The 26,533-nt window shown below is 44.8% G+C and overlaps 2 protein-coding genes across 6 annotated transcripts; one reads left to right on the top strand and one right to left on the bottom strand.

Moving 5' to 3' along the window:
* The first annotated feature begins 70 nt into the window (after nucleotides 1–70).
* On the top strand, nucleotides 71–18,548 carry INTS8 (integrator complex subunit 8). Its single transcript, XM_015855947.2, has 27 exons — nucleotides 71–276; nucleotides 1,031–1,205; nucleotides 2,420–2,560; nucleotides 2,931–3,002; nucleotides 4,201–4,252; nucleotides 5,367–5,549; nucleotides 6,050–6,157; nucleotides 6,282–6,437; nucleotides 6,969–7,069; nucleotides 8,014–8,155; nucleotides 9,325–9,395; nucleotides 9,533–9,708; nucleotides 11,092–11,225; nucleotides 11,772–11,882; nucleotides 12,499–12,700; nucleotides 12,861–12,982; nucleotides 13,552–13,736; nucleotides 14,759–14,792; nucleotides 15,113–15,169; nucleotides 15,256–15,317; nucleotides 15,561–15,679; nucleotides 16,840–16,943; nucleotides 17,262–17,312; nucleotides 17,670–17,743; nucleotides 17,832–17,896; nucleotides 17,997–18,040; nucleotides 18,258–18,548. Exons 1-27 carry the CDS (start codon nucleotides 147–149, stop codon nucleotides 18,372–18,374), a joined length of 2,988 nt encoding a protein of 995 aa, XP_015711433.1. The 5' UTR covers nucleotides 71–146; the 3' UTR covers nucleotides 18,375–18,548.
* CCNE2 (cyclin E2) lies at nucleotides 18,423–26,379 on the bottom strand. 5 transcript variants are annotated; one of them, XM_032442801.1, is made up of 12 exons: nucleotides 26,323–26,373; nucleotides 24,529–24,566; nucleotides 24,323–24,437; nucleotides 24,107–24,163; nucleotides 23,381–23,532; nucleotides 22,770–22,905; nucleotides 21,869–22,015; nucleotides 21,182–21,277; nucleotides 20,801–20,935; nucleotides 20,463–20,574; nucleotides 20,053–20,207; nucleotides 18,423–19,767 (listed from the first exon to the last, which is right to left on the bottom strand). In XM_032442801.1, exons 2-12 carry the CDS (start codon nucleotides 24,540–24,542, stop codon nucleotides 19,666–19,668), a joined length of 1,221 nt encoding a protein of 406 aa, XP_032298692.1. In that variant the 5' UTR covers nucleotides 24,543–24,566; nucleotides 26,323–26,373; the 3' UTR covers nucleotides 18,423–19,665. The 5 variants fall into 5 exon arrangements, with proteins under 5 accessions (XP_032298692.1, XP_032298691.1, XP_032298690.1 ...); XM_032442800.1 differs by having other exon boundaries at nucleotides 24,107–24,166; XM_032442799.1 differs by having other exon boundaries at nucleotides 19,650–20,207; nucleotides 26,323–26,379.
* Between the last annotated feature and the right edge of the window lie 154 nt (nucleotides 26,380–26,533).

Below are 26,533 nucleotides of genomic sequence, written 5' to 3' on the forward strand. Positions count from 1 at the left end.
GGCCTCCACAGCCGCCATCTTCCCCCGCCCCCTCAGCAGGCGGGGTTTGGGCGCAGCGCCGCCCCTGACGCAGCGGCGGCCATCTTGTTGTCGGGGCCGCCTCCTGGCGGGCGGGTGCGGTGTTTGTTGTGTCCGTGGCTGCAGCCATGAGCGCCGAAGCGGCGGACCGGGAGGCCGCCACGTCCAGCCGGCCCTGCACTCCGCCGCAGACCTCGTGGTTCGAGTTCCTGCTGGAGGAAGATCTGCTGGAGCAGCACCTGCGCAAGCCCTCTCCCGGTGCGTGCGGCGCGGTATCGTGGCTGGAGCGGTGCGGGGCCTGCGGGCCGGAGTGCGGCACACCGTGCTGCTTCTGCAGCAGTCATCGCGTTCAATGGTTTCCTGGGTTCTACCAGCAGGGGATGCGATTATTAAGTTCTTCAGAACAGCCCTGCGGTGCTGGGGAGTCTTTTATTGTATGCTGGAGCATCTTTGGTTTTCATATATCCCCAAAATAGCCCGCTGTAGCAGGAGATGTTGGACTTGGTGATCTCCAAAGGTCCCTTCCTACCCCTATGATTGGTTCTATGTGTGATCGTGGCTGCAACAAGAAATGGATTTCTGGGCTTAGCTGCCTTCTGACGAGTGTTCAGCCTAGAGAAGAGAAGGTTGCAGGGTGACCTCATTGCAGCCTTTCAATACCTGAATGGAACTTACACCCAGGAGGGGAGTAAACTCTTCGAAAGGGCTGACAATAACAGGACACGGGGAAATGGCTTTAAGTTAAAAGAGGGAAGATTTAGGTTGGATGTTAGGGGGAAGTTCTTCACTAGGAGAGTGGTTAGGCCATGGAACAGGCTGCCCAGGGAGGTTGTGGATGCCCCGTCCTTGGAGGTGTTCAAGACCAGGTTGGACGGGGCCCTGGGCAACCTGATCTAGTAAATGTGTATGTTTGGTGGCCCTGCCAGGCAGGGGGGTTGGAACTACATGATCCTTGAGGTCCCTTCCAACCCGGGTCATTCTGTGATTCTGTGAGTGTCTGTGTTCTCTGCAGATCCTCCCCCTGTGCAGCTGATTGTCCAGTTCCTGGAACAAGCTTCCAAACCATCGGTGAATGAACAGAACCAGGTCCAGCCACCTCCTGATAACAAAAGAAACCGCATTCTAAAACTTCTTGCTCTTAAAGTTGCTGCTCATCTGAAGTGGGATTTGGATGTATTGGAGAAAAGGTACGGTCTGAATAGCTTTATATGAAAGCTACTGCATTGCAGAGTTACTTAGGTTGGAAAAGACCTTCAATACTAACAAGTGCAACCACTGTACTGTACAGAAAAAAGCACCTGGTGTACAATAGGTTTTACATATACTTTAGCTGTATGTGCATTTGCACAAGGTAGGGTTTTTTAAGGCTGCTTCCCTTCTTGCTAGGAGTGATGGGACCCAGTCTGTGTGCCTTCTGGTTTTACCAAGGAAGGTTCTGTCCCACCTGGCATCTGGCTTCATGTACTGCAGCTTGCAATGGAACGACAGGGTGCTAATCCAGTTCTTAGTCTTACCTTTGCTGTTTGGTGATGGACGCAGAAGAAAAGGAGATAAGCCATTGCAGCACAGATAGATGTGGTCTTTATGTGAGTAAAGTTCCCCGTGATGTGGTAATTGTTTACCTACTGGATGTATGATCTGTAATTGCTTTGAGACTTCCTCACTAACTTGGATGTGCTGCAGTAGATGACTGAATTGTTGGGATGTGTCTGAACCAGACTGATACAGCATGCATAGAAGTAGTTCAGCTCTGTTGGAACTGCTTTCCTCTTCGACTTAATTTAGGCTAATAACATTGGTAACTGTTTTACATCCCTGACCTAGAATGCCATCAGATGTAGAGCATTTCATTCTGCTGAATAGGTAAGAAGGTATAATCTAGTTTTCAGAAGAAAGGTTGAGAGAACTGGGAACTGAGAAGTGAAGGCTCTGGGTAGGCCTCATTGTGGCCTTCCAATATTTGGAAGGAGCATATAAACAGAAGGGGAACAGCTGCTTAAGAGGGTGGATACTGATAGGACAAGGGGGAATGGTTTTGAACTGAGACAGTGGAGGTTTAGGTTAGAGATTAGGAGGGAGTTTTTCACACAGAGGGTGGTGATGCACTGGAACAGGTTGCCCAAGGAGGTTGTGGATGCTCCATCCCTGCAGGCATTCAAGGCCAGGCTGGATGTGGCTCTGGGCAGCCTGCTCTGGTGGTTGGTGACCCTGCACACAGCAGGGGGTTGAAACTGAATGGTCATTGTGGTCCTTTTCAGCCCAGGCCATTCTGTGATTCTATGATTCCATACTTTGTGACAGTTAAGCAATAAGGTAGTACTGAGTACCAGCGTGTATGTCATGTAAAGATTCCAGAAGTAGATTTACTGTGTCAAGTACTTTATACTCTTATCTTTCATAGCTTATCTGTTCCCGTATTGAACATGCTACTGAATGAACTCCTGTGCATCAGCAAAGTTCCCCCAGGGACTAAACATGTGGATGTTGACCTGTCCAGCTTACCCCCAACCACTGCCATGGCCATACTACTCTACAACAGATGGTAAAGTACTTTTAAGGCAATGGCCTTAAAACCACACTAGGGCTATATATTTGTAAGCAGAATGAGAGAATCTCAAAGTAGTGTTAATATTGTGATGTCTGGGTAGGTTATAGTGCGGAGCAAAGTCAAAAAAGTGATTTTAAAGCTGTTTCTTTTCCAATAAAGTAGTCAAGGGAGTGATTAAAATAAAATATATGAAAATAAAAAATATTCCTGCCTTTTAACTTTTTAAACGTTTCTATAATAGCACAGGATATATTCTAGTGATTTAAAGTAAATGATATGATAAACTGATATTTTAAGAGGCATATAATCTTACTATACTTTTGAGGCTAATGCCATTGTTTGCTTAACGTTCTCCCCTGTGTAGGGCCATAAGGACCATTGTTAAAAGCAGTTTTCCTGTAAAGCAAGTGAAACCTGGTCCGCCTCAACTAAATGTGTAAGTTACCAGTACAGTTCATTTGGACTTAATATGTATTTTGTAATCAGAAATATAACTTGTAAGTATATTAAATCATGCTAATGTACAGTTGTTTAATATGGTTAATGGTAATGTGGTAAACTAGCGGTTATTTTAACTATATTTCTGTTAAGCACATTTAATTTATCTGTATTTACATGGTTCTACTTCTTTAGTACCTTATCTGACATTGTAGAAGTGTGAAGAATCACAGGCAGAAGAGAGCTGGCAGTCTCAATGGGACAGAAAGCTTATTCTCTAGTTTAAACAAACTACTTCTTACATCCTGTTTAACTTGCTCTGGCTTGCTTGATACAGTTTTATTATAACAATTTGCCACACTGTATATCTGATAACCTGAGAAATAATGAAATGATTTTATTGGTTTCATTGGGCAGTACTAACTTAAAGTCAGTACTGAGTTTACATGCTAGAAGTTGTGCAGCTTCAGTTACTGCCTGTTCTTGGAATGGACTTTTACATTCCATGTTTCTCGTATAAATTTGGGAGCATCTCAGTGGTGCTTTTCGTATGTTTTTGGGGCTGTAGATGCCCCATCCTTGCAGGCACTCAAGGCCAGGCTGGATGTGGCTCTGGGCAGCCTGGTCTGGTGGTTGGTGACCCTGCACATAGCAGGGGGGTTGAAACTACACGATCATTGTGGTCCTTTTCAACCCAGGCCATTCTATGATTTTGTGATATGATTCTGTGAATGATACTGTAACTGGGACGAGTCTGTTAAGCATGTTGATTGAAAATAGTGCTAGTAATTCTATTTGTAATCCTGAAGTGCCCTGTCTGTATCCAAATCTGGTTGTGATTTTGCTAGTGAAGCTTCAAGAGACTTCAGGATGTGCAAAGTGATTGCTTTTGCTGATATTAACAATGTGATTTTAAAAATAAATAAAAATACAGTAAAATAAAATAAAAGGAAGGCAATGAAAACTTTGATACTACCTTTTAATTAAATCATATTCTCATCTAAAGCCTTTCATTTTATTTTTATATAATTATGTCAGATAAAGATAGCTAAGAACATTCAGTGGTCTGGCATAGCAATGTTAAAAAGGTAGTGAAGCAAAAGGTATTTAGGAATTAATTGTTGTGGCCTTGAGCATGAAGTGATGTGATGGTTTGCTGTAGAACTGAAGTGTTGACCACATCCCTCTTTTTCCAGAATGAACCAGATGCAGCAGGAAAAGGAACTAACTGAAAACATTCTGAAAGTGGTGAGCTTCTCTGTGCTCTTAATTTTTTGCTTGAATGTACGTGTGATGTGATTATCTCCCGTCCATTCATGTTTACAGTTTTGTTGGATTCAGTACACTGAGGTGATGTTTGCTGCTTCTAGCATTTCCTACCATTCCTTCGTGTTTGTTTTGGATGGTGTTGTTTCTGTATTGGATGTTGTGTGGGACTTGTTTTGTGAGGTTTAGCTGTTCTCTCTTCAGCCCATACTTGGAGCTGTAAGAAGCAAGCAAGCTTCTACAAAGTCAGTGTGTAATTAATTATTAAGGCCATACATGAGCTATAGAAGTGCATGGCAGCAAAATAGGTGATAATGTGTCCCACATTGAGAGAGGCAAGAAAGGAGAGGAATAAAGCCTCTACTTCCATAAGCAACTTAGCTCCTTCTATTAATCTTATACTTAGAATCAGTTACAGTGACTGCATTTATTCTTTTCTCTACACTTAAAAAAGAAATCATCGAAAACTTTCTTTCTCAAATACTGAATGTAAGTGAAGCTTTACCAGTTTACCATAAAATCTGCCAAAATTTTGCTATTCATAGAATCACAAGGTTGGAAAGGACCTATAAGGTTATCTAGTCCAACCATTCTCCCTTTACCATACCTACAGGAAACCCCTAAACCATATCTCCTAGCTCCCTATCCAGATGCTTCTTGAACACTGCCAGTGATGGCGACTCCACCACCTCCCTGGGCAGCCATTCCAGTGCCTGACCACTCTCTGAGAGAAAAAGTTCCTTCTTACGTCCAGTCTAAACCTCATCTCATACAACTTGTGGCCATTCAAAGAGAAGCTGCTTCGATTACAGCTGTGAAATAATAGCTGAGAATTTTCAATCCAATTTCATTCTCCAGAAGTGGACAGAAACATGGGTATAGCTCAGAGAAAAGTATTCTATTGGAAGCTGTGATCCTGTTTCTCTAAGCTTCTGAAATGACGGTGACACATCTGTTTTTTGTACAAGAAATACAGGTGCAGTGAGACGAGTGTGCTAAAGAAATTCTTGGCTGTCTATTTATTTTGCTGTTATAGTGTTAATTTGAAGCCAAAAGCTAAACTCCTAACTATGTTAATGTATTTGAATTATTGTAGTTGAAAGAGCAGGCTGCTGATTCCATCCTGGTGCTAGAAGGAGCACTTAAATTGAACAAGGATCTCTATGTGCACACTATAAGAACTCTGGATTTGTTAGCCATGGAGCCTGGTATGGTGAATGGAGAAACAGAGAGTTCCACAGCTGGGCTGAAGATCAGTGCAGAGGAGATACAGTGCCAGGTACTGTACCTTCTAGACCAAAGGTTTCTGTTTATTTCTGTTTCTTTTGACAAGTTGTCATGTAATATTTTGAGGTAAGCTGCAATATTTTTCTGTCAATCTTTTCTTTGTTCTTTCCATAAAGCAATAAAATACCACTGACATCATTTTGATGCTGATTTATGCTTCTTTCAATATTGTAAATATTATCACTCTTTTTTTCCCCCCCCAAACTCTTTTTCCCACTCTGGAGTAAAGCACAGTCTGACCGGGACTGCTGTTTGCAACATTGTTACTGTTATGGAAATCACTCTGTAGCTTTGTACTGCCCTTGCAGAGTTACCCCTACTGAGATCACACAAGTAAAGAGGAAACAATTAAGGCATGTGGGGAAAGATGCACTGTGAACGCAAAACAAAACTGGGAGTAGTTTGAAGAACATGTAGGAAAAGATAGGGCTGAAATACTTGATGTTATATAAATATCTGAGATAATGCTTTCTATATCAACGCTATTTGCAGGTTTGCTATGACTTGGGTGCAGTCTACTTTCAGCAAGGAGCGACAAATGCAGCTCTTCATGAAAATGCTAAAGAGAAGTTTTTCAAAACAAAGGAGTTGATTGCAAAGGTAATGAGTGTTTTATTACTGCATGTTCAACTCTTCTAAAGTTTTCTTTCTAAACATTTCTGAGTTAAGCTTATGTTTCATAATATTTTTGATCACTAAGTTTTAATGGACTGCTGCTTTTCAGATTGGTTCATCTTCACTTCATTGTACCATAGATGAAAAACGATTAGCTGGATATTGCCAGGCTTGTGGAGTTCTTACCTCATCTGATGATGATGCGTCTCAACAGGCATCTCCGTATAATCAAATCCATAACTGCATGAAATCTGGCAACTATCAGGTACTGTGGTTAATGCCCACTTAATGGCCTCAAGTTGCGCCAGGGCAAGTTTAGGTTGGATATCAGGAAAGAACTTCTTTACAGAAAGGGGTTAGGTACTGGAATAGGCTCCCCAGGGAGGTGGTTGAATTGCCATCCCTGGATGTGTTTAAGAGCCATTTGGATGTGGTACTCAGGATATGAGTTAGTGTATGGATTTTTAGAGTTAGGGTACTGGTTAGGCTGCGGTTGGACTTGATGATCTTCAAGGTCTTTTCCAACCTGGGTAATTCTATAAGTGGCTTTTTCAGTCTAGCTGTAATTCTTTGGATTTCAGAGTATATTGCTTCTAAGATGTGTATGTTTTTACCTCCTGATTCTCTGATGAGAAAGAACCTTTTTGTTGTTAGTTTGCTTTCTAGTGGTGTGTAGTGATTTTTAATGTTATATGTGGGTATAAGCTGCTTTACTTTCTTTGAATATTTTAACAGATAGAAAATTTTTCATATTTGAACTATCCAGTGAATGATTCCAGTTGTGTCTGTGTTGCAGGATTTGGTGAAGATATTCCTTGAAGATAACTTAGCCCTCAGTTTACCTGTTCAGTTCAGACAATCAGTGCTAAGGGAGCTGTTCCAAAAAGCTCAGCAAGGGTGAGACATATTTTAATGATCTATGCAGTGTTTATGAAAATATATATATACACACACATTTGTTAAACTTATAACTAAGTTAGTGCCTCTTTGAAGGTCTTCTGAAACTTGAAATCAAAGCTGATAAATCTGCTGTACTGAGCAGTGATGTTGCAGGAGATGTGGACTTCACTGGGAGCACTGGTCCTACAGTTTGCCTGTGATTAGGTGCCTTGTGCACTGCCACACCAGCCCAGTCCAGGAGAATCAGTATGGGACTTTAAACAGACATGGATATACAAGCATGTTACGGTGGCAGCTTGTGGATGGCTCCTGAGAAATGCTAAGTGTGTGGCCATATCTGAAATTCAGCCTTCAGTGGAATTTAGACACTTGAATCAGGGCTCTGTGGAAGACGTCTTCATTAAGTGAAGATAACATGTCTCTGAGGGGAAGGTGCCTATAGGCATGTCAGTTACAGAGAGTAAGTCTGTATTTCACAAGCAGACATGGGAAGGAAAATACATTAATTAGGATAGTTTCAGTTTTCAGGATCACAAGATTTAGAAAAGGATCTTAGAGGGTGTTCTTATCAGTGTACTCATGTACATGAGGTGCACACTTTGTCTGATGATTGTGCATTCTGAGGTACATGAACATGCCTGAAGTTTTGGCTGTCAGTGATGAGTAGAGTGTGCTGACTGAGACATGCATGTCAGCCACCTCTGATTGGGGTCCAGCAGTGCAGGGAATGAAGGTTGCCTGTAAAAAAGAGCAGCGGTCTAGGAGGAAATTCTCTGTGAAAAAAGTGAGGTCTTGGGTAAAATATGTAGATTCTGAGTCATTTTTTTCTGCGGTGTGGACAAAGGCGTGTGCTCCAGTCTTGTCTTGGGATCTGATGTGGAGATTTGATATCAGCTGTGTTTGTCAGAGAAGTCATGACCTTGAGTTTTGTATTCATGCAGGAATGATGCTCTGGATGAAGTTTGCTTCAAAATCTGCGTGTGCAACACTGTCTGTGATGTACTGCAGGGTCAAATAATTGATATTCAGTTCTGTCAGCTGTTCCTCAAGCCCAACAAAGAGAAAATAGACTTCCTCTTGGAGGTAAGGAATTATCACCTGAAACTAGAGGGAGAAATGGTATTTAATGGAGTACATCTTTCCTTCATTAACTGTATTGCTGTTTCAAGTAACGCTTCTGAAGCAGAGAAAAGTGTGTTATAAGGTAAACTCTCAAACTTTATTCAGCTTTATTACAGCTAGCACAAATACACTTTGTATCATTCTTCCATCTGTATTCTTAGTTCATCTGCTGGGCTGAAGCTGTGCTGTATTGCTTCAGCTTGGATTTGAAATTGCTGTGTTTCCTTCCTTCATTAAAATGAATAGCAATAATCTGGAACAAAGGAGGAATTTTGAGGAACAAAGGAGTGAAGTCAGAGAGAGAGAGAGAGAGACTCTGGAACAAAGTATCTGTGAAAGTGGACACTTGCTATTTTTTTACAACAAACTGGCCTGTGATGAAGCAGCTCAGTTGCTGTACATGTGAGACCTAAACTCTTGCCCTCAGTGAAGCTTTTTAAGAAACTGTTGCTACTTAGTCAGAACTTATTCTTTTTGTTGCCTTGCTATTCATATCCTCTGTTACTTAATTTGGGTCATGTCTTTTGCTTGTCAGATGCAGCTGTTCTCTTCAAGTATGTGTTGCAAATTGACTGGTGTATTCCATACTTCAGAGCCAGCAAAAGCTTTTCCAACTGTTTAAATTAGGAGCAAGCCTATTTCTTAAAACAAAAGATTTATTGCAAGCTGGTAATTATTCAACTGTTCAGTTCTCTTGAAACACCTTCATTTTTTTGAACAAGTTAATCCTAGCAGGTCTTACCATTTTGCACTTGGAAATATTCGTTCATTTTTAAACTCCCGCAGAAGGACTTTACTATGTACTTAATGATGGTTTTTACTGACTCACACTGTGACATTCAGCGTTGTAATGCCTAAATACCTGAGCAATTGGCAAAAAAAAGAATGTGGGTTATGTCAAGGAAGGTCACAGTTGTCTGAAAGGGCTTCTTGTATCCCAGTTGAAAGAGATTCTGATCCATCCATGATAACTATGGTATTTATCAGATAACTTTGTTGCCTCCTTTGAGGAGAGGGTTGCTACCTGATACTAATAAGGAGTTAGAAGACTGGAAAGCAATGCTATCTCTAGCAAAATATTGTAAATTTTTGGAGCCCTGGCTTAATTATTTACTGCTTACTTTTCCCAGGTTTGTTCAAGATCAATAAACTTGGAAACTGCATCTGAACCTCTGAAGAGAAAAATGGCAGCATTTCTCAAGTACGTATTGATTCTAAGACATCGTTAACTTGCATCTTATAAGTAATGTAGTGCAATGTAATAAGTACTTTTGAGAACTTAGAACTTAACAAACAAATGGCTTATTCCTGCTGATTATTAATTTTTTTTTTATTTAGAAACTTATGTTTGAGTTTGGAAGACCTTCAGCTTGTCTTCATGATTTCATCTCACGAGCTGTTCATAAAGCTTCTGAAAGATGATGAACGGAAACTGCTTGTGGATCAAATGCGGAAGAGGTCTCTTCGAGTCAACCTGTCCACAAAACCTGTGACTTCATTTTATGATATCCCAGGTAATTTTCAATGTTTCTATTGACTTCTATGTATGCAGCTACCTATTTTTGTACTTGAAGTTGCTATGCATAGAACTGTTCTCAGAACAAGTTCAGAGAGAATGGTTTTTAGGGTTGAATACGTCTCACCTTCAGTCAGTGAATGCCCTGCCTTTTCAAGAATGTTGTTCTTTGCTTCTGCTTTGTATCTTAGCTGAATGTGTGCTTGCTGACAAGTGAAAGAGGGGTATGGCAGTTGGTTTAAACTGGATCTATCTGGCAGCTGTTCCACAGTAAGGGGTATTTCTTCTGCCTTTGGATTTACATTAGCTCTAATGCTAGTGTGACTGATGAGCTGGACCAGGAATACCATCTGGATGAAGTTTTTAACCTATCAGCGTGTAACCCCGATATTTTTCAGTAAGCTCATTTCCCAGATGCAGCTGGCTGGCTGTGCAGCAGCACAGAATCACAGAATTATCAAGGTTGGAAAAAACCTAGAAGATCATCTAGTCCAACCATTACCAATACTTCCCAGCTAAATCATATTCCTCAACACAACATCCAAACATTTCTTGAACACTCCCATGGTCAGTGAGGAGTGAGGTGAGGAGTGACTGTGTGCATCAGTATAGGTTAGGAGTTGGCCTGCTGGAGGAAAGCTTTACAGAGAAGGACCTGGATGTCCAGGTGGACAACAGGTTGACCATGGCCAGCAGCATGCCCTTGTGACCAAGAACACCAGTGGTATCCTGGGGTGCATTAAAAAGAGTATGGCCAGCAGGCTGATGGAGGTTCTACTGTGCCCTGATGAGGCCACATTTGAATTACTGTGTCCATTTCTGGGCTCCTCAGTTCAAGAAAGACATCAAACTTCTAGAAAGAGTCCAGTGGAAGGACACAAAGATGATGAGTGGCCTGGAGTATCTCCCTTGTTAAGGAGAGGCTGAGAGACCTGAGGCTGTTGAGCCTGGAGAAGAGAAGACTGGGGGGGATCTTATCAGTGCTAGGATGGGCTAGGCTCTTTTTGCTGATGTCTATCAACAGAACAAGGTGTAGTGGGCACAAACTGGAAATTAGGAAGTTTCATGCAAATATGCGGAAGAAATTCTATACTGTGCGACAGAACACTGGAACAGGCTGCCCAGAGAGGTTACGTAGTCTCCTTTAGAATTATCAAGATCTATGGACGCTTTCCTGTGTAACCTACTCTGTGTCAGCAGGGGGGTTGGACTGGAGGATCTCCAGAAGTCCCTTCCAACCCCTGCAATTTTGTGATTTTATAAAGGCGTTGGTGTACCCACTGTCCTTAGTTTATTGTTTAAAATGTCATATAGTGAAGTATTATAAGGATCTGCATTGTGAAGGAGTGCCCTGGAAGCCTCATTGCCTTTTTTTCCCTAGCTTCAGCAAGTGTCAATATTGGCCAGCTTGAACATCAGCTCATATTGTCAGTAGACCCCTGGAGGATTCGTCAGATCTTGATTGAATTGCATGGTATGACTTCTGAGCGCCAGTTCTGGACTATTTCAAATAAGGTAATTTATTCTACACGTTCATGTGACTGAACTGTTTTCTATGAACAGTAAATATTTTACCATAGATCCTCAATGTATTATTTTCATTTTCCTCTCTCCACGTAATGGTAAAAATAACAGTGCATGTCTAAACTGACATTCTGTAATTAAAATACTGCAACAAAATGCCTAACCTTCATTTTAAGTAATTGCTGTTTGTACTGCAAAGCTGTTCAAATTTCTTTAGCTTTTGTTTGCAGTGCTCTGGCCAATTAGGAAGAGAGAGGAATAGATTTCTTTTGGTTAAGTTTTTGGCTTTTTTTGTCTTTGTCTCCCAAATGGCTGCATACTCAACATATGAACAAAGTACAGTAGGTAGCCCTTTTTAGGGTACCTCTGTGTGCCTGAGCCATACCTTACTGCTGATGGAATGCAACCATTTCTGAAAGATTTGGCACTTAGAATGTAATTGCTCTCCACGTTTTGAGCTTTATTTTTAGTTTTTAAGCACATGTATGCATTCTAAAATCTGTTTCTGTGCAAATGTCTTGCATGTTTCTCTCACAGTGGGAAGTACCAAATGTTTATGGCAATGTTATTCTAGGAATCAAAGATAATCTGACTAGGGATTTGGTCTACATCCTGATGGCAAAGGGATTACACTGCTGTGCAATTAAGGTGAGCAATCCATCCCAACTTGCTGTGAGTTGGTTTGAGCAATTGAAGCTTAATGACAACAGCATAGGAAGCCCTTTTTGAGAAGAAGGCCTGAAGAATCGGGAGGTGATAGAGATCTAGTAACGAGCTGTGTGTGTGTGTGATATAACAGTTAAATATTGCCCTCAGTTTTCCAGAGAAAGGATAATGGCTTTCCAGTGAGTTGGGCCTGGAGATCATCTCATTCATATGCTTTGACCGGGATGTACTAAATGATGTATCTAAACTCAGCGCATTGATATGAAGAATTTATTAGAATGCTGTTTTATTTGCCCTGTAATTGACTGTTCTGTAGTTTGCTGATCTACAGGGAAAAACTAAAATGTCTGCATAATATGCTTGCACACAACTTACATTATGTTTTAGCTTGAGCTTGTCGTGTTTGAAGAGCCTGAAACTATGGCAACTGTTGATCTTAATAGCAAGTCTAAATAACTCAGTAATGCAAATGGTAATTGTGAGTTTCCCAAGCAGTGTTGACAATGAACATGAGTGCTCCTTCAGCCAGGATTTCAGCCCTGTTGTCTTTCCTTATGAATCCATTTGGAGCCATTAATATATAACCTCTTTGCTGCAGGATTTTGTCCATGCTAAGCAACTTTTTGCTGCCTGCTTAGAGCTTGTGACAGAATTTTCTCCAAAACTCCGTCAAGTCATGCTGAATGAAATGCTGCTTTTGGACATTTACACGCACGAGGCTGGACCTGGTGCTACCGGGGAACGTCCTCCTTCTGATCTTATAAGCAGAGTCCGAGGATACTTGGAGATGAGAGTACCTGGTAAGTACATTTCTTTTTCTCCTGTGATGCAGCAAAGCACAAAGCTTTATTAAAAATAAATAATAAAGGAAGCATTTGATCCTCAGTTTTTGTTGGCTTTGTTGGTTTCTTATAATGCTGTTTATCTCAAAATAAAATAAAAATGCCCATTTTTTCCCAGATATTCCTCTTCGACAAGTTATAGCTGAAGAGTGTGTTGCCTTCTTGTTAAACTGGCGTGAAAATGAGTACTTGACCATGCAAGTTCCATTACCTTTGGTTCAGACTAATCCTTATGTAAAGGTAATAAGCGCTTAGTCTCAAAGCCTTGTCAGACTGTAACTGGCTTTTTCTTGTTGAGGTCTCTTGTGCTTCTGAAAGCATTTACCTTCCTGTCACCAGGGTGGTCAAGCAATAAAGCTGAACTGCAGTTGTGTTATGTGATGTTCATTTTTGGTCAGGTTTGGTTAGCTGAGGTGCTGTTTAATTGCCATGTTGACCTTTTGATTTCTCTGTGTAGCAAAGAGTACCACTGCAACATTTTATTTCAGCTTGTTTATTGTATAGGTATCAAAGGGATCTAGTCATTTTAATACTTTTTGTGCATTGTATTATGTGAATAAGTGGAACATAAGGCTTGTTTTCAGGAGCTCTTCATAATGAAGTACCCCATAAAGAAACTGCTACAGGGAAGAATGTGGTGTTGTTTTATTCCTGTCTTCCATGTTACAGATCAGTGTCCTCTGCTGCAAAGTTCAGCTACATTGCACTGTAGTTTGTAGCTTAGAATTGTTTTCTTGACAGTTTCTCTTTGCTCCGGTGAACATTCAGAGAAGCTCTCTGTGTTGTATTTCTTCCTTTGCACTGTATAGCTGGGGCAGTTGTTGGCTGCTACATGCAAAGAACTCCCAGGTCCCAAGGAAAGCAGAAGGACAGCCAAAGATCTCTGGGAAGTCGTCGTACAGATCTGCAGTGTATCTAACCAGCACAAAAGGGGGAACGATGGCAGAGTGAGTTTGATAAAGCACAGAGAATCAACACTCGGCATTATGTACAGGTATGTTTCCTTAAATTGCTTTTGAAGGTTGTTTGAACTGTGTATCTAACCCAACAGTTGTGAGCAGTGGTCAGTGTTTGGTATTAGGGCAGCATTGTTGACTTTCCTTTTTGGAGACAGAAAGAGGGGTGGATGGGTGGATTCAAAGCAGTATTTAGATGCCAAACGTGTGGTGTATAATCATCATGATCAGCACAGATCATAAAATCATAGAACAGCCTGGGTTGAAAAGGACCACAAAGATCATCTAGTTTCAACCCCCCTTCTATGTGCAGGTTCCCAACCACCAGACCAGGCTGTCCAGAGCCACATCCAGCCTGGCCTTGAATGCTTCCAGGGATGGGGCATCCACAAACTCACTGGGCAACCTGTTCCAGTGTCTCACCACCCTCACAGTAAAGAATTTCTTCCTAATATCTAGTCTAAATCTACTCTTTTCCAATCTAAAACCATTTTCTCTTGTTGCTACGTGCCCTTTTAAAAAGTCCCTCCCCAGCCTTCCTGTAGGCCCCTTCAGGTACTGGAAGGCCACTATAATGTCCCACCAAAGCCTTTTCTTCTCCAGACTGAAGAACCTCAGCTCTCTCAGCCTGTCCTCATAGGAGAGTTTCTCCAGCCCTCTGATAATCTTCGTGGCCCTCATCTGGACCCACTCCAGCATATCAGTGTCTGTCTTGTGTTGGGGGCCCCAGAACTGGACGTAGTGCTCCAAGTGGGGTCTCATGAGAGCAGAGGGGCAGAATCACCTCCCTAGTCCTGCTGGTCACAATTCTCTTGATGCAAGCCAGGACATAATGGCAGCTTCTTTACTTTTTTTCAGTTATAAAAGTGGGATTTGCCAGCAGCTGTGTTGAAAGCGATTGTATATTTTTATTTATATACCCTGTATTTTTAAGCTTAGAGCTGAAGGGACGTTTTGGCAGATGAAGGATTTGCTTTACTGACTTGTTTCTAGTGAATTAAGTTTGCCTGTGCTCTCAGTTGTGGATGGTGACTCACAGATATTTGTGTTCCTGATTTAGGAGTGAACTGTTGTCCTTCATCAAAAAGCTTCGGGTAAGTTGCAGTGGACCTGAATATGTTTGGAACCAGAACTTTCTTTTAGTATCACATTTCTTTGGAATTTAACACAAAAAGTCCAGAAAAGTGAATGGCTGAAGAGCTCAGTGTATGATACCTGCCGTACAGCAGTGGTGAAAATAGTCTGAAATGATTAAAGATTATATAAAGAAATGCTCTTGCAGTGTTCCTGTGCTGCAGGATTCTTAACAAAATACTGATTATAGCAATGTCAGAACATATGACATAGCTTCAGAGCACAGGGAGAAAAGTGCATTTCCATGATTTCATGGAAGTATCTTTTCTTTTCTTTACAGGAACCGTTGGTTTTAACTACAATATTGTCCCTGTTTGTGAAGCTTCATAATGTTCGGGTTAGTATATATATATATAGGGATGGCATTAGGATTTCTTGAAGCTCTTACCTTTGTAACCTGCTTTATTGTCCCTCTTTCCTTAGGAAGATATTGTGAATGATATTACAGCAGAGTACATCTCCATTTGGCCCTCATCCATTCCCAAGTAAGATCATAAACTCTCAAAGACAACTTAGAAAATATATGTAGGTCGTTGGTTTGGTTCCAGTTGCTGTGCAGAAGTTATCACTATTAGTGTGACTTTTGGCATTTAAGGGCATCAATTAACCCTGTTGTTTGGTTTGTTCTGGCCAGGCTGAATTGCATTTCTCCAACTGGGAGGCTCCATGGAGCTACAACTTTGCACAATCATCTGGGAGTTCATTCTTTCTCCTTTTTTTCCCTTCAGCCTTCAGTCAGTGGATTTTGAAGCCGTGGCTGTTACAGTGAAAGAGCTTGTCAACTATGCGCTGACCATCAACTCCAACAACCACTTCTGGTTAATTATCCAGGCAGATATTTATTTTGGTAAGCAACGCCAGTATCTTTTTTTAGTTGCATGCATGGGGACAGTGTTTATTTTGAAGTTTACCTGCCTTCATAACCCTCCTTGTGTTTTCCTGTATGGAAAGAAGCTTATATGATGTGACTTCAGAGTCTATGGGGGCAGTAGTGTAGGTGACTTTGCCTAGGAGGCTGTTTGAGCTGACACAGCTTTCAGTGGATCACGTGGACTTGCTCCTGGGGTAGGGGAAACTTTCAGAGTTGCTGTGAATTTTGCTTCATTCAGGTGGTATATTAGTGCAATATTAGTGTATTATTAAGTGAATGAAAGTGTTGTGGATAGCGTTTGTGTTCAAATGTGAAGATCAGCTTTCCTGAAGCAGAAGATGAGCAAAGAGGATCTGTATCTTATACAGGAGGTATCTAGGGTTTGTATACAACAAAACATGAACTGGTTTGGAACTGGTTGTGGTGGGAAACCCTTCCCTGTCTTTCTGTCCTCAATCTGCCTCTTCCCTGGTGCTTATCCCAGGGGCTCATAGCTGGGAGCAGCCTTTCAGGTATTTGAAGAGAGCAATCAGGTCTCCCTTCAGCCTCCTTTTCCCCAGACTAAACAGCCCCAGTTCCTTCAGTTTCTCCTCATAGGCCATATTCTCCAAGCCCTTCACAAGCCTTGTTGCCCTTCTTTGGACCTGCTGCAGCACCTCAGTGTCCGTTCTGTACTGAGGTGCCCAAAACTGAACATGGAGCTCACTTATATGAAGTGGAACAGCATCCCAGGGAGAGGTTTCTGTGGGGTTCCTCTGAAGCTGGCACCTGAGGGAGCAGGGGTGCTTGGGCCACCTGAACCTCCCTGCCACCCATGTGCTGAGTTCCAAGAAAAGCAAACTGCTTTGCTGCTCTGAAGCTGGTGGGCTTAGAATCAAATACCTGGAAAGTGAGAAGAAATGTTCAGAGCTCAGACCTTGGCCTGTGTTGTCAGTTTGGCTAGATGGTGTGCTTCTCTACAAACCTTACTGCCTCCCATGTCTGTGCTTTCTGCAGATGATATGCAAGTCATTTTCTAAATAGAATTTAGCTGAGATTACGGCGTCTGAATGATTCTATGAACAATTGATCTGAATCTTAGAAATGAACTGCTGTATTTAATTGCAAGTCCTTGTTTTGCCCTTTTTCCACCACAGCGACAAACCAGTATTCAGCAGCCCTTCACTATTACCTGCAGGCAGGAGCTGTGTGCTCTGATTTCTTCAATAAGATGGTACCGCCCGATGTGTTCACAGACCAGGTGAGTTACAGAGTTGGAATGGAATTCAAGTGTACAAGTGGGATGGGGTGGATTCAGTGTCCTCATCCTCCGGGGTTATAAATCTACTGCATTTCAGCAGGGCCCATCACAGCTATGCTCTGTGCTGGGCTGTAGCCGTCCAGAACTCCAGGCAGGGATGTTGTGCCCCCAGCGTTGCAGTGTGCCCTAACACAAGGACAGGGGAAGGGAATAGAAGATTGATGTACAGCTGATCCTATTTAATAAAATGAATAGAGATTTGCTGCTCGGTGTGTTCCATTGTTAAAAGTTTGACAACGCTTTTTAACCATTCCCTAGGTGATAAAAAGAATGATAAAGTGTTGCTCCTTACTCAACTGTCACACACAGGTAAGAGCCCGAGTGTGGTACTAAGGAAATGGTGTCTGTAAATGCTTTGAATTCAGAAGCTGCAGGGAAACTTTCTGAAAGTAACATTGGAATCCAGCTTTCCTTGCAAACGCAACCCACATAAAATCACTTGCTATACTTGCCTGTAGAACATGTAAAGATCAAGTTAACAAATAAACACATGCTTGGAAATGATTAAGGTTGGAAAGGACCGCTGAGGTCACCCAGTGCAAACATTCCCCCCCTGCTCCATGTGGGAAGGAGCTCTTGCCTGGGTCTCTGCATCTTGTGGCAGACTCTCCATCGGTGGGGGCTAATGCCATGGAAGACACTGAGCCTGTCTTTGTATCTTTGTAGGTGGCTATTTTGTGTCAGTTCCTCAGAGAAGTAGACTACAAAACGGCATTCAAGGCACTGCAGGAGCAAAACAGGTGATTATTACGGTAAAACTTGCGGGTTAGATTAGTAACATGTCGCTATACAAAAATTACATGTATAATGATCCATGTTTTCTTCCAGTCACGATGCCATGGATTCTTACTATGAATACATCTGGGATGTCACGATCTTGGAGTATTTGACGTGTATCCTTTCAGTGGGGTGCTGCTCATGTTCAGGCTGGGTGTTCATGGCTGGGGAAAGCCAGCAGTCCCTACATCTGTGCTGCCCTTAACTTCTCATTAGATCTCCACCACAAGAGAGGTGAGACGGACAAGAGGCAGATAGCGGTGAGTTAATGCAATAGCAGTGAGTTAACGCGGTGCTTTGGGGGAGGAGTCCTTTAACATAACTGCTGCTTGTGGCTGTAGTTGTATTTCAGTCTGGGTGCTGGTGTGAGTGCATGGGGAGAAGCATCCACCCGTCATCATCTCATTGATTAGCACTGAAACTGTAAGAGAACAGCTGTATATAATATATAACTGCTGCTCCTGTTCTGTCTTCAAGATCAAAGCTATTGGCCAGACGGAGCTGAACGCCAGCAATCCTGAGGAAGTCCTACAGCTTGCTGCACAGAGGAGGAAAAAGAAGTTTCTTCAAGCAATGGCAAAGCTTTATTTCTAGGCTAATGCTGGAGGACTACCATAGAATACATGAGAAGGGACAGGAAACTTCTCTCAAGACTTGGGTTTTATTTTTAAATTCATTTAGATTTTTGTACAACATTTACAGTCTGGTATCTTTCTTATAGAAATAGATGAAATATTATAATAAAACACCATATCTTTACAAACTGTACAGAAGGCCTAAAACAACAACTTCAGGTATCGCTGGACTGGGCTGTTTGAAGAAGCCCTGAATTCAAGTTTGCAAAGGTGGCAAAGACGGGTTTCATGAGTTGCTGCTGTAGTGCAGCTTCTTGTGCTGCTCATGCTGGGAGTTGGCCCTGTGTGCTTCTGCAGCTGGAAGCATCTTGCTATGGGAGGAGCCAGGGTCCAGCTTTCCCTATGCTGTCTCTTCAAGAGGAGCACCTCACAGCCAGAGGTAGCCAATATTCCACGAACACACACAGTAGTTAATGCTGGTTAACAGTTGTGGCAGGATTTGAGCAGTTATAGAGAACCAGACTGGGAAAAAGTAGGAAAAAAGCTCTGCTGCTCATTGTGTTCTTATCTATTGAGTGCTGGTGGCCGAGTCTTATACAACAGAACTCATTCCTTCTGAGACTGCATTGCATCCAGTTAAGATTACTTCAGCAGCATTGTTCTGTTTGTACCCTTACCTGACTTACCTGAGGTCAGTGGGAACTTCAGGGCTGCCATAGACATAACAGGTGCTACTGACCTCCTGGAGAAGCTGAGATTTGAAACAGGGCTGGCCGTGCCTTAATGCGAGGGCACAGTGGTTTTAGAAATGTAAACTGTTCACTCACTGACCTCTGTAATACTGCACCTGAGCTCATACGCTGACTGTAAGCTCTGAGAGAAAAGAAAGGTCAAGAAGAGGTAATACGTGCATGTTGGCACCAAGGTCTCGTGCGTGGCTATCCCACATTAAAGCACATGGACACGTAAGTGGACAAACCTTCCACTCAGCCATTACAAAACATATTCCTGAAATTCATAAGTTAGGAATGTTCAGAAAGTTGAACTACAGAAGTCATATCTGAGAAGGGACTCGTGTAGTCCAGGCTCCTGTGCTGACACAGGGAGGGCTGCTTGGTCTAAGTTCTTTAATCAAGTTTCAAGGAAGATGCTGCTATCGGTCCCATCCGCTGCTCCATTTGATGCATCCCTTACTGCTCAAGTCTTGAATAGCAGTAAGGAGCATTAAAGTGAGTCACCCTTAGTGTGGTCTTGTTCTGAAGCACCTGGTCTTGTTTCTGAAACTGTTCATAAGGATTGCTGCCCGCACTTCATTTCTTCTCCGTGCTTTTGGGAGGAGTTATTATTCCTGCTGTTGACACGGGTGATAACTGACCTGGTGCAGTAGATGTTACTCCGCTGTTAACTTCTTCCTGTGTAGAGGGTGAAGAAGACAGTTAATAGCACGCAGAGCTCTGCTTCAGAGCTTTTTCCTCATGCTGATATTATGATTCAGGCACCCCGCAGATACGTTTCATGACAAAGAGTACCAGCTTTTAAATGCTTCACTCTTGGCTCACAGCTTGTGGGAGCACATGCACCTTATCTATCTCCAGAAAGCCAGAACCACAAGGTGTTACATTGACCTCGTTAGCCTGGAGAACCTTCAGCACCTCAGGAGAAGGGCTGTACAAAGCACAGGCCAGCAGGCCACCTACCAGCATGTCCAGGTAGTTTGTGTGTGTCTGGATATTGTGGCAGTCTTCTACTGCGACCTTCTTGAAATGCTTCAGCTTCACAGAGACTTTCCTTGCCACGTTGACAAAGGGAACCATCCACTCCACGCACTCTGAAATGCTGTCCCAGTCCAGGCCTACGGGAGAAAACACAGTGATACACCTGGAAATCCTGGAGGAGCTGTACAGTATTTCCTTGCATTTGTTACTTCAACGTGTTGTGGCAAAGGACGTGATCACAAGCCCCAAACAAGCAGCTCTGTGGCCATGAGGGTTTCTGCTGCTCACCGGTACATTAAAGTAAGGCTTTACCCTACTGTGACTCTTTCAGCTTGAGTGAGGTCATCAGTCAACAGCCATCAGTGCTTAACGAGATCATAAACGCTTCTTACCTGAAACTTTCTTAACTACTTCAGTTGAGGTATAGTGGCAGAGTGCGGCAGCAGCTAGTGTTCTGTACTGGAAGTCTAACGAATTCACATCCAGAATACACAGGTCTAAGAGCTGAGGAAACAGAATTGAGGACACAGAGGTTACAAACTCCAAGAAGATGCTTTGGTGTCATCCTATCCCAGAACTTGCTGTATCTGCACTCATGGTCTGGCAGTCAAACCTGCATATTCATTAACAAAGTAACGGGTGAGGTGAAACAAGACAGAGTTCAGCTTTCAGGGATACATCAGCTGTAATAACTCCAAACCAGCACTTTCCCATAGAGTTTGTTAGCTACCTGTGCTATCTGAATGAATTTTTCCTGAGAATACTGAGGTAGAAGCACTTTCGGAACGTCCTTCAGAGCATCCACTTGCAAATAGAGGTTCAGCCAAGAGATGATTGTCACAGGACAGAGTTCCCATTTTAAAGCCTGTAAGCATTAAACAAATACGTAAACGCATTAAACCATGCAAAGACTGTTCTGGGCTCTGATCTTTCTCCCCCATGCTTCCCCTTCTCAGCTCATTGCACAGATTCCCAAAGACACTTGAGGTCAAACCCACTTGTAAGTGCTCGTTATAGATCACATTCCTCCTACTGTTTGAAGAGAGTGACAGTAAAACACAACATTACCCTGGAGCAACATTTCAAACAAGTCTCACAAACACCAAATTACCTTTAGCATAATAAGTTCCATTCGTACAATATCATCTTCACTGCAAGCACCATCAGTGACGTAAGCAAATTCCTGTATTTTTGGAGCGTAAATTTCCTTCAAAAGGAGGAAGAAAAAGATCAGAAGATGGAGCTCAATAATGGCTGAGCACATTGAAATATTCACTTCTCTTACACTAGGACTGTTTTTTCTTGCTACGTGGAGTGATGTGAAAGTTGCACAGTAGGAGATGCTCAAAACAAGTAAGTTCTACGTTGTGTGCTATATAACACAACAAATTTACTGCAACCTTTTTAGCTTCGGAGAAAATAATAACAGAACAAAAGGGTAATGGTTTTAAACTGAGACAGGGGAGGTTTAGGTTGGACATCAGGAGGAAGTTTTTCACACAGAGGGTGGTGACGCACTGGAACAGGTTGCCCAAGGAGGTTGTAGATGCCCCATCTCTGCAGGCATTCAAGGCCAGGCTGGATGTGGCTCTGGGCAGCCTGGTCTGGTGGTTGGTGACCCTGCACATAGCAGGGGGTTGAAACTGAATGATCGCTGTGGTCCTTTTCAACCCAGGCCATTCTATGACTCCATGACACAGTAAGTTCTAAAGGTCCAGACAGCTGACATAAAAGCATTACCTCTACCTTTTTAGTTATTCTATATGTTATCTTTCTTCCCTGTAACAGAGCTGCTTACCTCGAGTTTGGAGGCAATGAACAATGAGGTAATTCCTATCAGCTGGAGCATGCTCTTGTTAATGTTCTTCTGTGTCAACATGAACCTATCAAAGAAGTCTTGAGCCAGGTAGAAGGTTTCCCTGTGGAGTGCATACACCTCACACACCTACAACAGGACAAAAATTACCTTAGTAATAAAACTCATAAAATAATAAAAATATCTCCAAAGCGATGTTACAGAGGACCGGGTTAGGAGCTACTGCAGAATTCCAAGTGATTTTACTTCAGCATGTAGAAATATGGAGGTGGACAATGGCCATAAGGTCAGTGTGAACACTTTAATTGATGACTTCCTAACAGTTCAAGACTTAAATAAATGACACCCAATCCAGAGGCAGCGTGCCAACACCACATTAAAGGAATCAGTGAAGTACACAAGTGGCATTATTTCTGTATTCATACCCCACCTAAAAACTGCACATCCCTTCCCCTGCAATCCCCTATTGGTGCTGTTCAACAACCAGGCAGTGAAAACGCCACTGTAACATCTGCTTCCTCAGAGCACTGGGCATCATAGAGCTGACAGACCTGCAAGATCCCTCCTACTGGTGAGCAAGAGCTACGTGAGTGCAAGGTTGCTTTTGGCAGTGGCAACCAAATATTCTGCAATACAGCATGTTCTTGGAAACTACTCCTGAACATAGCTCTCTATTTACAACACTAGTTCTCCTTCACGTAGGGTTGGCTGCCAGCACGAGAACCTCCATTTTGCTTGACAGCTGGAATAGTCTGAAGTACAGTAATTAGACTGGAAAGGATTGTTTGGGCATTTATCGTACATTCTGCTATCAAACCCCTTACATAAAAGCTCTGTTTTAACTCCCCACCTCACAGGGGTGGGAATAACACAAAGCACACACCTCTAGAAGCCAGTCCAACAGTATCGACCTCATGTGCGGCTGCAGACTTGAGTGTAGCGACGTGAAGTGTTTGCAGTGAGCGTATCGGTTCTCCTTCTTCAGGATGTTGAGCCACACGTCTTTGGAATTGCCCCAGCTATGGAATAGAGTTACAAATCATTGTCAGTTTGCACACACCTTCACAAGGGAAGCATAAAAACATGGTCTATAAGTACTCAGTGCACAAAAAGATCCTCACAGCAATTAGAAAACTGCAGGCATACTTTGAGCATGTAACATAATCACAACAGCAGATTGTCAGGATCATCAGCAAGTCCAGTTTCATTGAACAGCCAATAAAACTGAGTACATACATCCTGAAGATGCACATGCAGCCACAAAGAGATTCCCATTTTACTTAGCAGAAAACAGAGCTCAGCTTTACCAGATCCTGACTGACAAGATCATGTTAACATCGAGGATGATGATTTTGAGGGGAAAATCTGAATGTATCTTGGGGATCCCAGCAGTTCATTAAGGGTGATGAGCCTTTTCTCTTCAGCAATGCCTTCGTAACACATATGTAAGAATACAGAATATAGAAAAGCAACTGCTACATTCAGTCAACTTACGTGAGTTCAGGCAGCGGGGATGGATTTATGAAGAGGTTCCTGAACCTGTATTTCTTGAACCTTGAGAAGTCAGTGGTCACTGATTCTTTGTGAGGCGTTTCAATGATGATGCAAGGCGAGATGCCTCCTGTTATTGTGGGCGTCCAACAGCTCTGCAAACACAAACAAGTTGCCTTCTGAATGATGGTTTTACTGTGACAGCAAGAGAGGCAAGACGAAGACCACTGTAACAACAAGGCATGTTGCTGGTCCCATCTACTTATCTATGTGGAGGGAAAAGAAAGGAGAGGGTGGAGGTCCTGCTGTCTTAGGGGAAGTTCTGCAACTTGTTATCTTCCAAGTACTCCAGGGAGGAGCCACCCATCTCAGCTCCAAAGCCTGATACCCCCCCAGCTGTGAACTATCTCTCAGCTCGCCAATGCCAAATACTCAGTGTCTTCAAAGGAGTCTGAAGTCATTTCACGCAGAAAGCTTCAGAGAAAGAATTCTAGGTTGGTTCAGCTAAATCTGCAACTTGTCTCATTGCACATGATACTTCCCTACATGTATTGATTAAGCACATGAAGCATATGCAAAGCTGTAATGGCTGACAGCCTTCAAAATGGTGACAACTGAGCTTCAATTACGGTCTTTGGAAAGAGGGAGATTCCTTATACAAAGGATAACAAAACCTGCCGATGAACACAGGAACATTTCCTGCAGAGCTTTATATCGAGGTAAAATTACCTTAATTTCATATTGATGTTTCTTAGCAATTTTCCCATCTTCTTTCTTCTTAATCTCCTGCTGAATAAAGAAAACACAGTCAATAGGTTGACAATGAGCAGCAAACCCATCTCTAACAACACAGCAAGCTGGTGCTACTCCTTTCTGTGGAGGAAAGGTGACCCCCATCCCAGTGACCAGAATAATGTGCAGTATTAAGTCAACTGAATGGGTCACCTCTGCTGTTCTCCTCTTCCTGGTCTGGAGAAGCTCCGGTGCCTGCAGCTCACGTGGAGTCTCTTCTTGACACAGCAGCGGCGGCTGCTGCTGCTGCTTGGCCTGCAGTCGGCTGCTGCAAGGGGCAGAGACACTCAGTGTTAAGGGAGCAGCAGCTTTGAGGGGAGCAAAGGGCACGTGGGTGTATCACCATGCAGACAGCTTACCTGCGTCTTGACATCTTCGGGCGGTAAGATCTGTCTACCTGGACCAAAGGAATAACAACCAAATTAAGGTATATTCTCAAAGTTGTGCCCTAACACAGTGCAACTGTGTTGCTTTGAGTCTCACATGGCTCAACAACCCAAGCAGGGCACTGTTATTTGACCAGTGCAAGGCACACCTTGCACGATATCCCTGTGCTTCACAAGCACCCACATCCCTTGGGGGTGTTACGATGCTAAACCCAGATCCCCACAGCGCATCGCTGAGGGATGGACGCTCCTTTACACAGCTCCTATGCCTACCTGAGTGTGGGGGGGAAGCAGCAAAACGGCCTTTCCCATGTAAAAGGGCACAGAGGGGGCACACACACACGTACACATCTACACAAAGGGGGATCCCTCCCGCACCCCCCACCTGCCGGGCCGGGCCGCCCCTCAGCGCGGGTTCCGCGCCAATTTGCTGAGCGGGGAAGCAGAGGAGGAGGAGGAGAAGGAGGAGAAGGCGGCCTCTCAGCGCCGCGCCTCGGCCGGCCCCGGGGCGAGCGGGGCTCAGGCGGGGCTGGTTGGGGGGTGGGAAGAAGAGAACGCCGGCCAAACTTGGGGTCCCCGCGGAAGGCGCCGATCAACCCCAGGCGGGGCAGCACGGGGTGTCTATTTGTGCTGCAAGGGGTATCTGTGCTGCACGGGGTATCTGTCTGTGCTGCACGGGGTATCTGTCTGTGCTGCACGGGGTATCTGTGCTGCGGGACCTCGGCCCTCCCTCCCTTCCTCTCGCTCCCGCCTCGGTGCGCGCCGGGCTCCCTCCAAAACGCGGGAGGGTTCCGGGACGGCGCCGCCACCTCACGGGGATCCCGCGCTCACGGGGACACCCCGACACGGCGGGGACGCTCCTCTCAGGGGACACGTCCCTGTGTTGAACGGGGGCAGCGCGGAGCCGAGGCCTCGCCCTGGGGGACGCGGCCGGCCCGGAGCGCCGCGGGGTGCGGGCGGGCGGCAAACGGGGTCAGCGCGCCAACGGCGCTCCCCGCCCCCATCGGCGGCGGGAGGGAGGGAGGGCAGCGCGCCGGGACGGGATCCCGCCGAGTGCGGGGCTGAGCGGGGCTGAACAGGACGGTGCGGGGTTGAGCGGGGCGATGCGGGGCTGAGCGGGCTCGGATGGGCGCCTGCACCGCTCCGCCAGAGCCGCTCTCCCTCCAAAACGGCGACCGGGCGCGCATGCCGCCCGCCGCTCCCGCCCGCGCCTCTGCAGCACCCGCAGCGCTCAGAGCCGCACCGCCCCGCACCGATCCGCGCAGCTCCAGCACCGCACCGCGTCCCCAGTGCCCTTACACCCCTAACACCCCTAACATCCCCAGCGCCCCATGCCTCCATCCCCCCCATCCCGCCATCACCGCACCCCGCTGACTCCTTCCCGCCCGCTGCTCCCCGCTCACCTCCTTTGCTGCCGCCCGACCCGCGCTGCTCCCCTGCCGCCGGCGCCAACCCGCTATATAGCGCGGCCCGCGCCCGCGCTGCGCATGTGCGAGGGCGGCAGACAGCTCCCCCGCCCCGCTGCCCCAGCGCCGCCCCTCGGCCGCGGCGCCCACCCCGGCCCGGCGGGCATCAGGAGGGAGCCCTGAGGGAACCCTACGAGCACCCTGCGGGCATCCTGCGGGCACCCTGCAGTCGCCGCCGCCCGCCCGACCCCGGCTCTGCCCGCCTCGGTTTCCCCCGTGAAGGCGACCCGCGGTAGTACAGGCAGGAATGGCCGCTCCGCCGTCCCCGCCCGTCCCGCCATCCCCGTCCCCACGCACGTACCCATGGCCCCGCATCACCGTCCCTGCCCGCCGCCCCGCTCCCGCAGACACCCGCTGTACCGGCCCCACGCTCCGCGCACGCCGCGCTCCCGGCGAGGCCCGGCCCCGGGGCGGAGCCGCCGCCTCCATCCCGCCAATGGCAGCGCGCATCGCGGCCACAACGTGCGGCGGCGGCGGAATGTAAACACGCGCCGCGCGCCGCTCCCGCCGCA

Source organism: Coturnix japonica, chromosome 2, assembly GCF_001577835.2.
Source record: "Coturnix japonica isolate 7356 chromosome 2, Coturnix japonica 2.1, whole genome shotgun sequence".
NCBI lineage: Eukaryota > Metazoa > Chordata > Aves > Galliformes > Phasianidae > Coturnix > Coturnix japonica.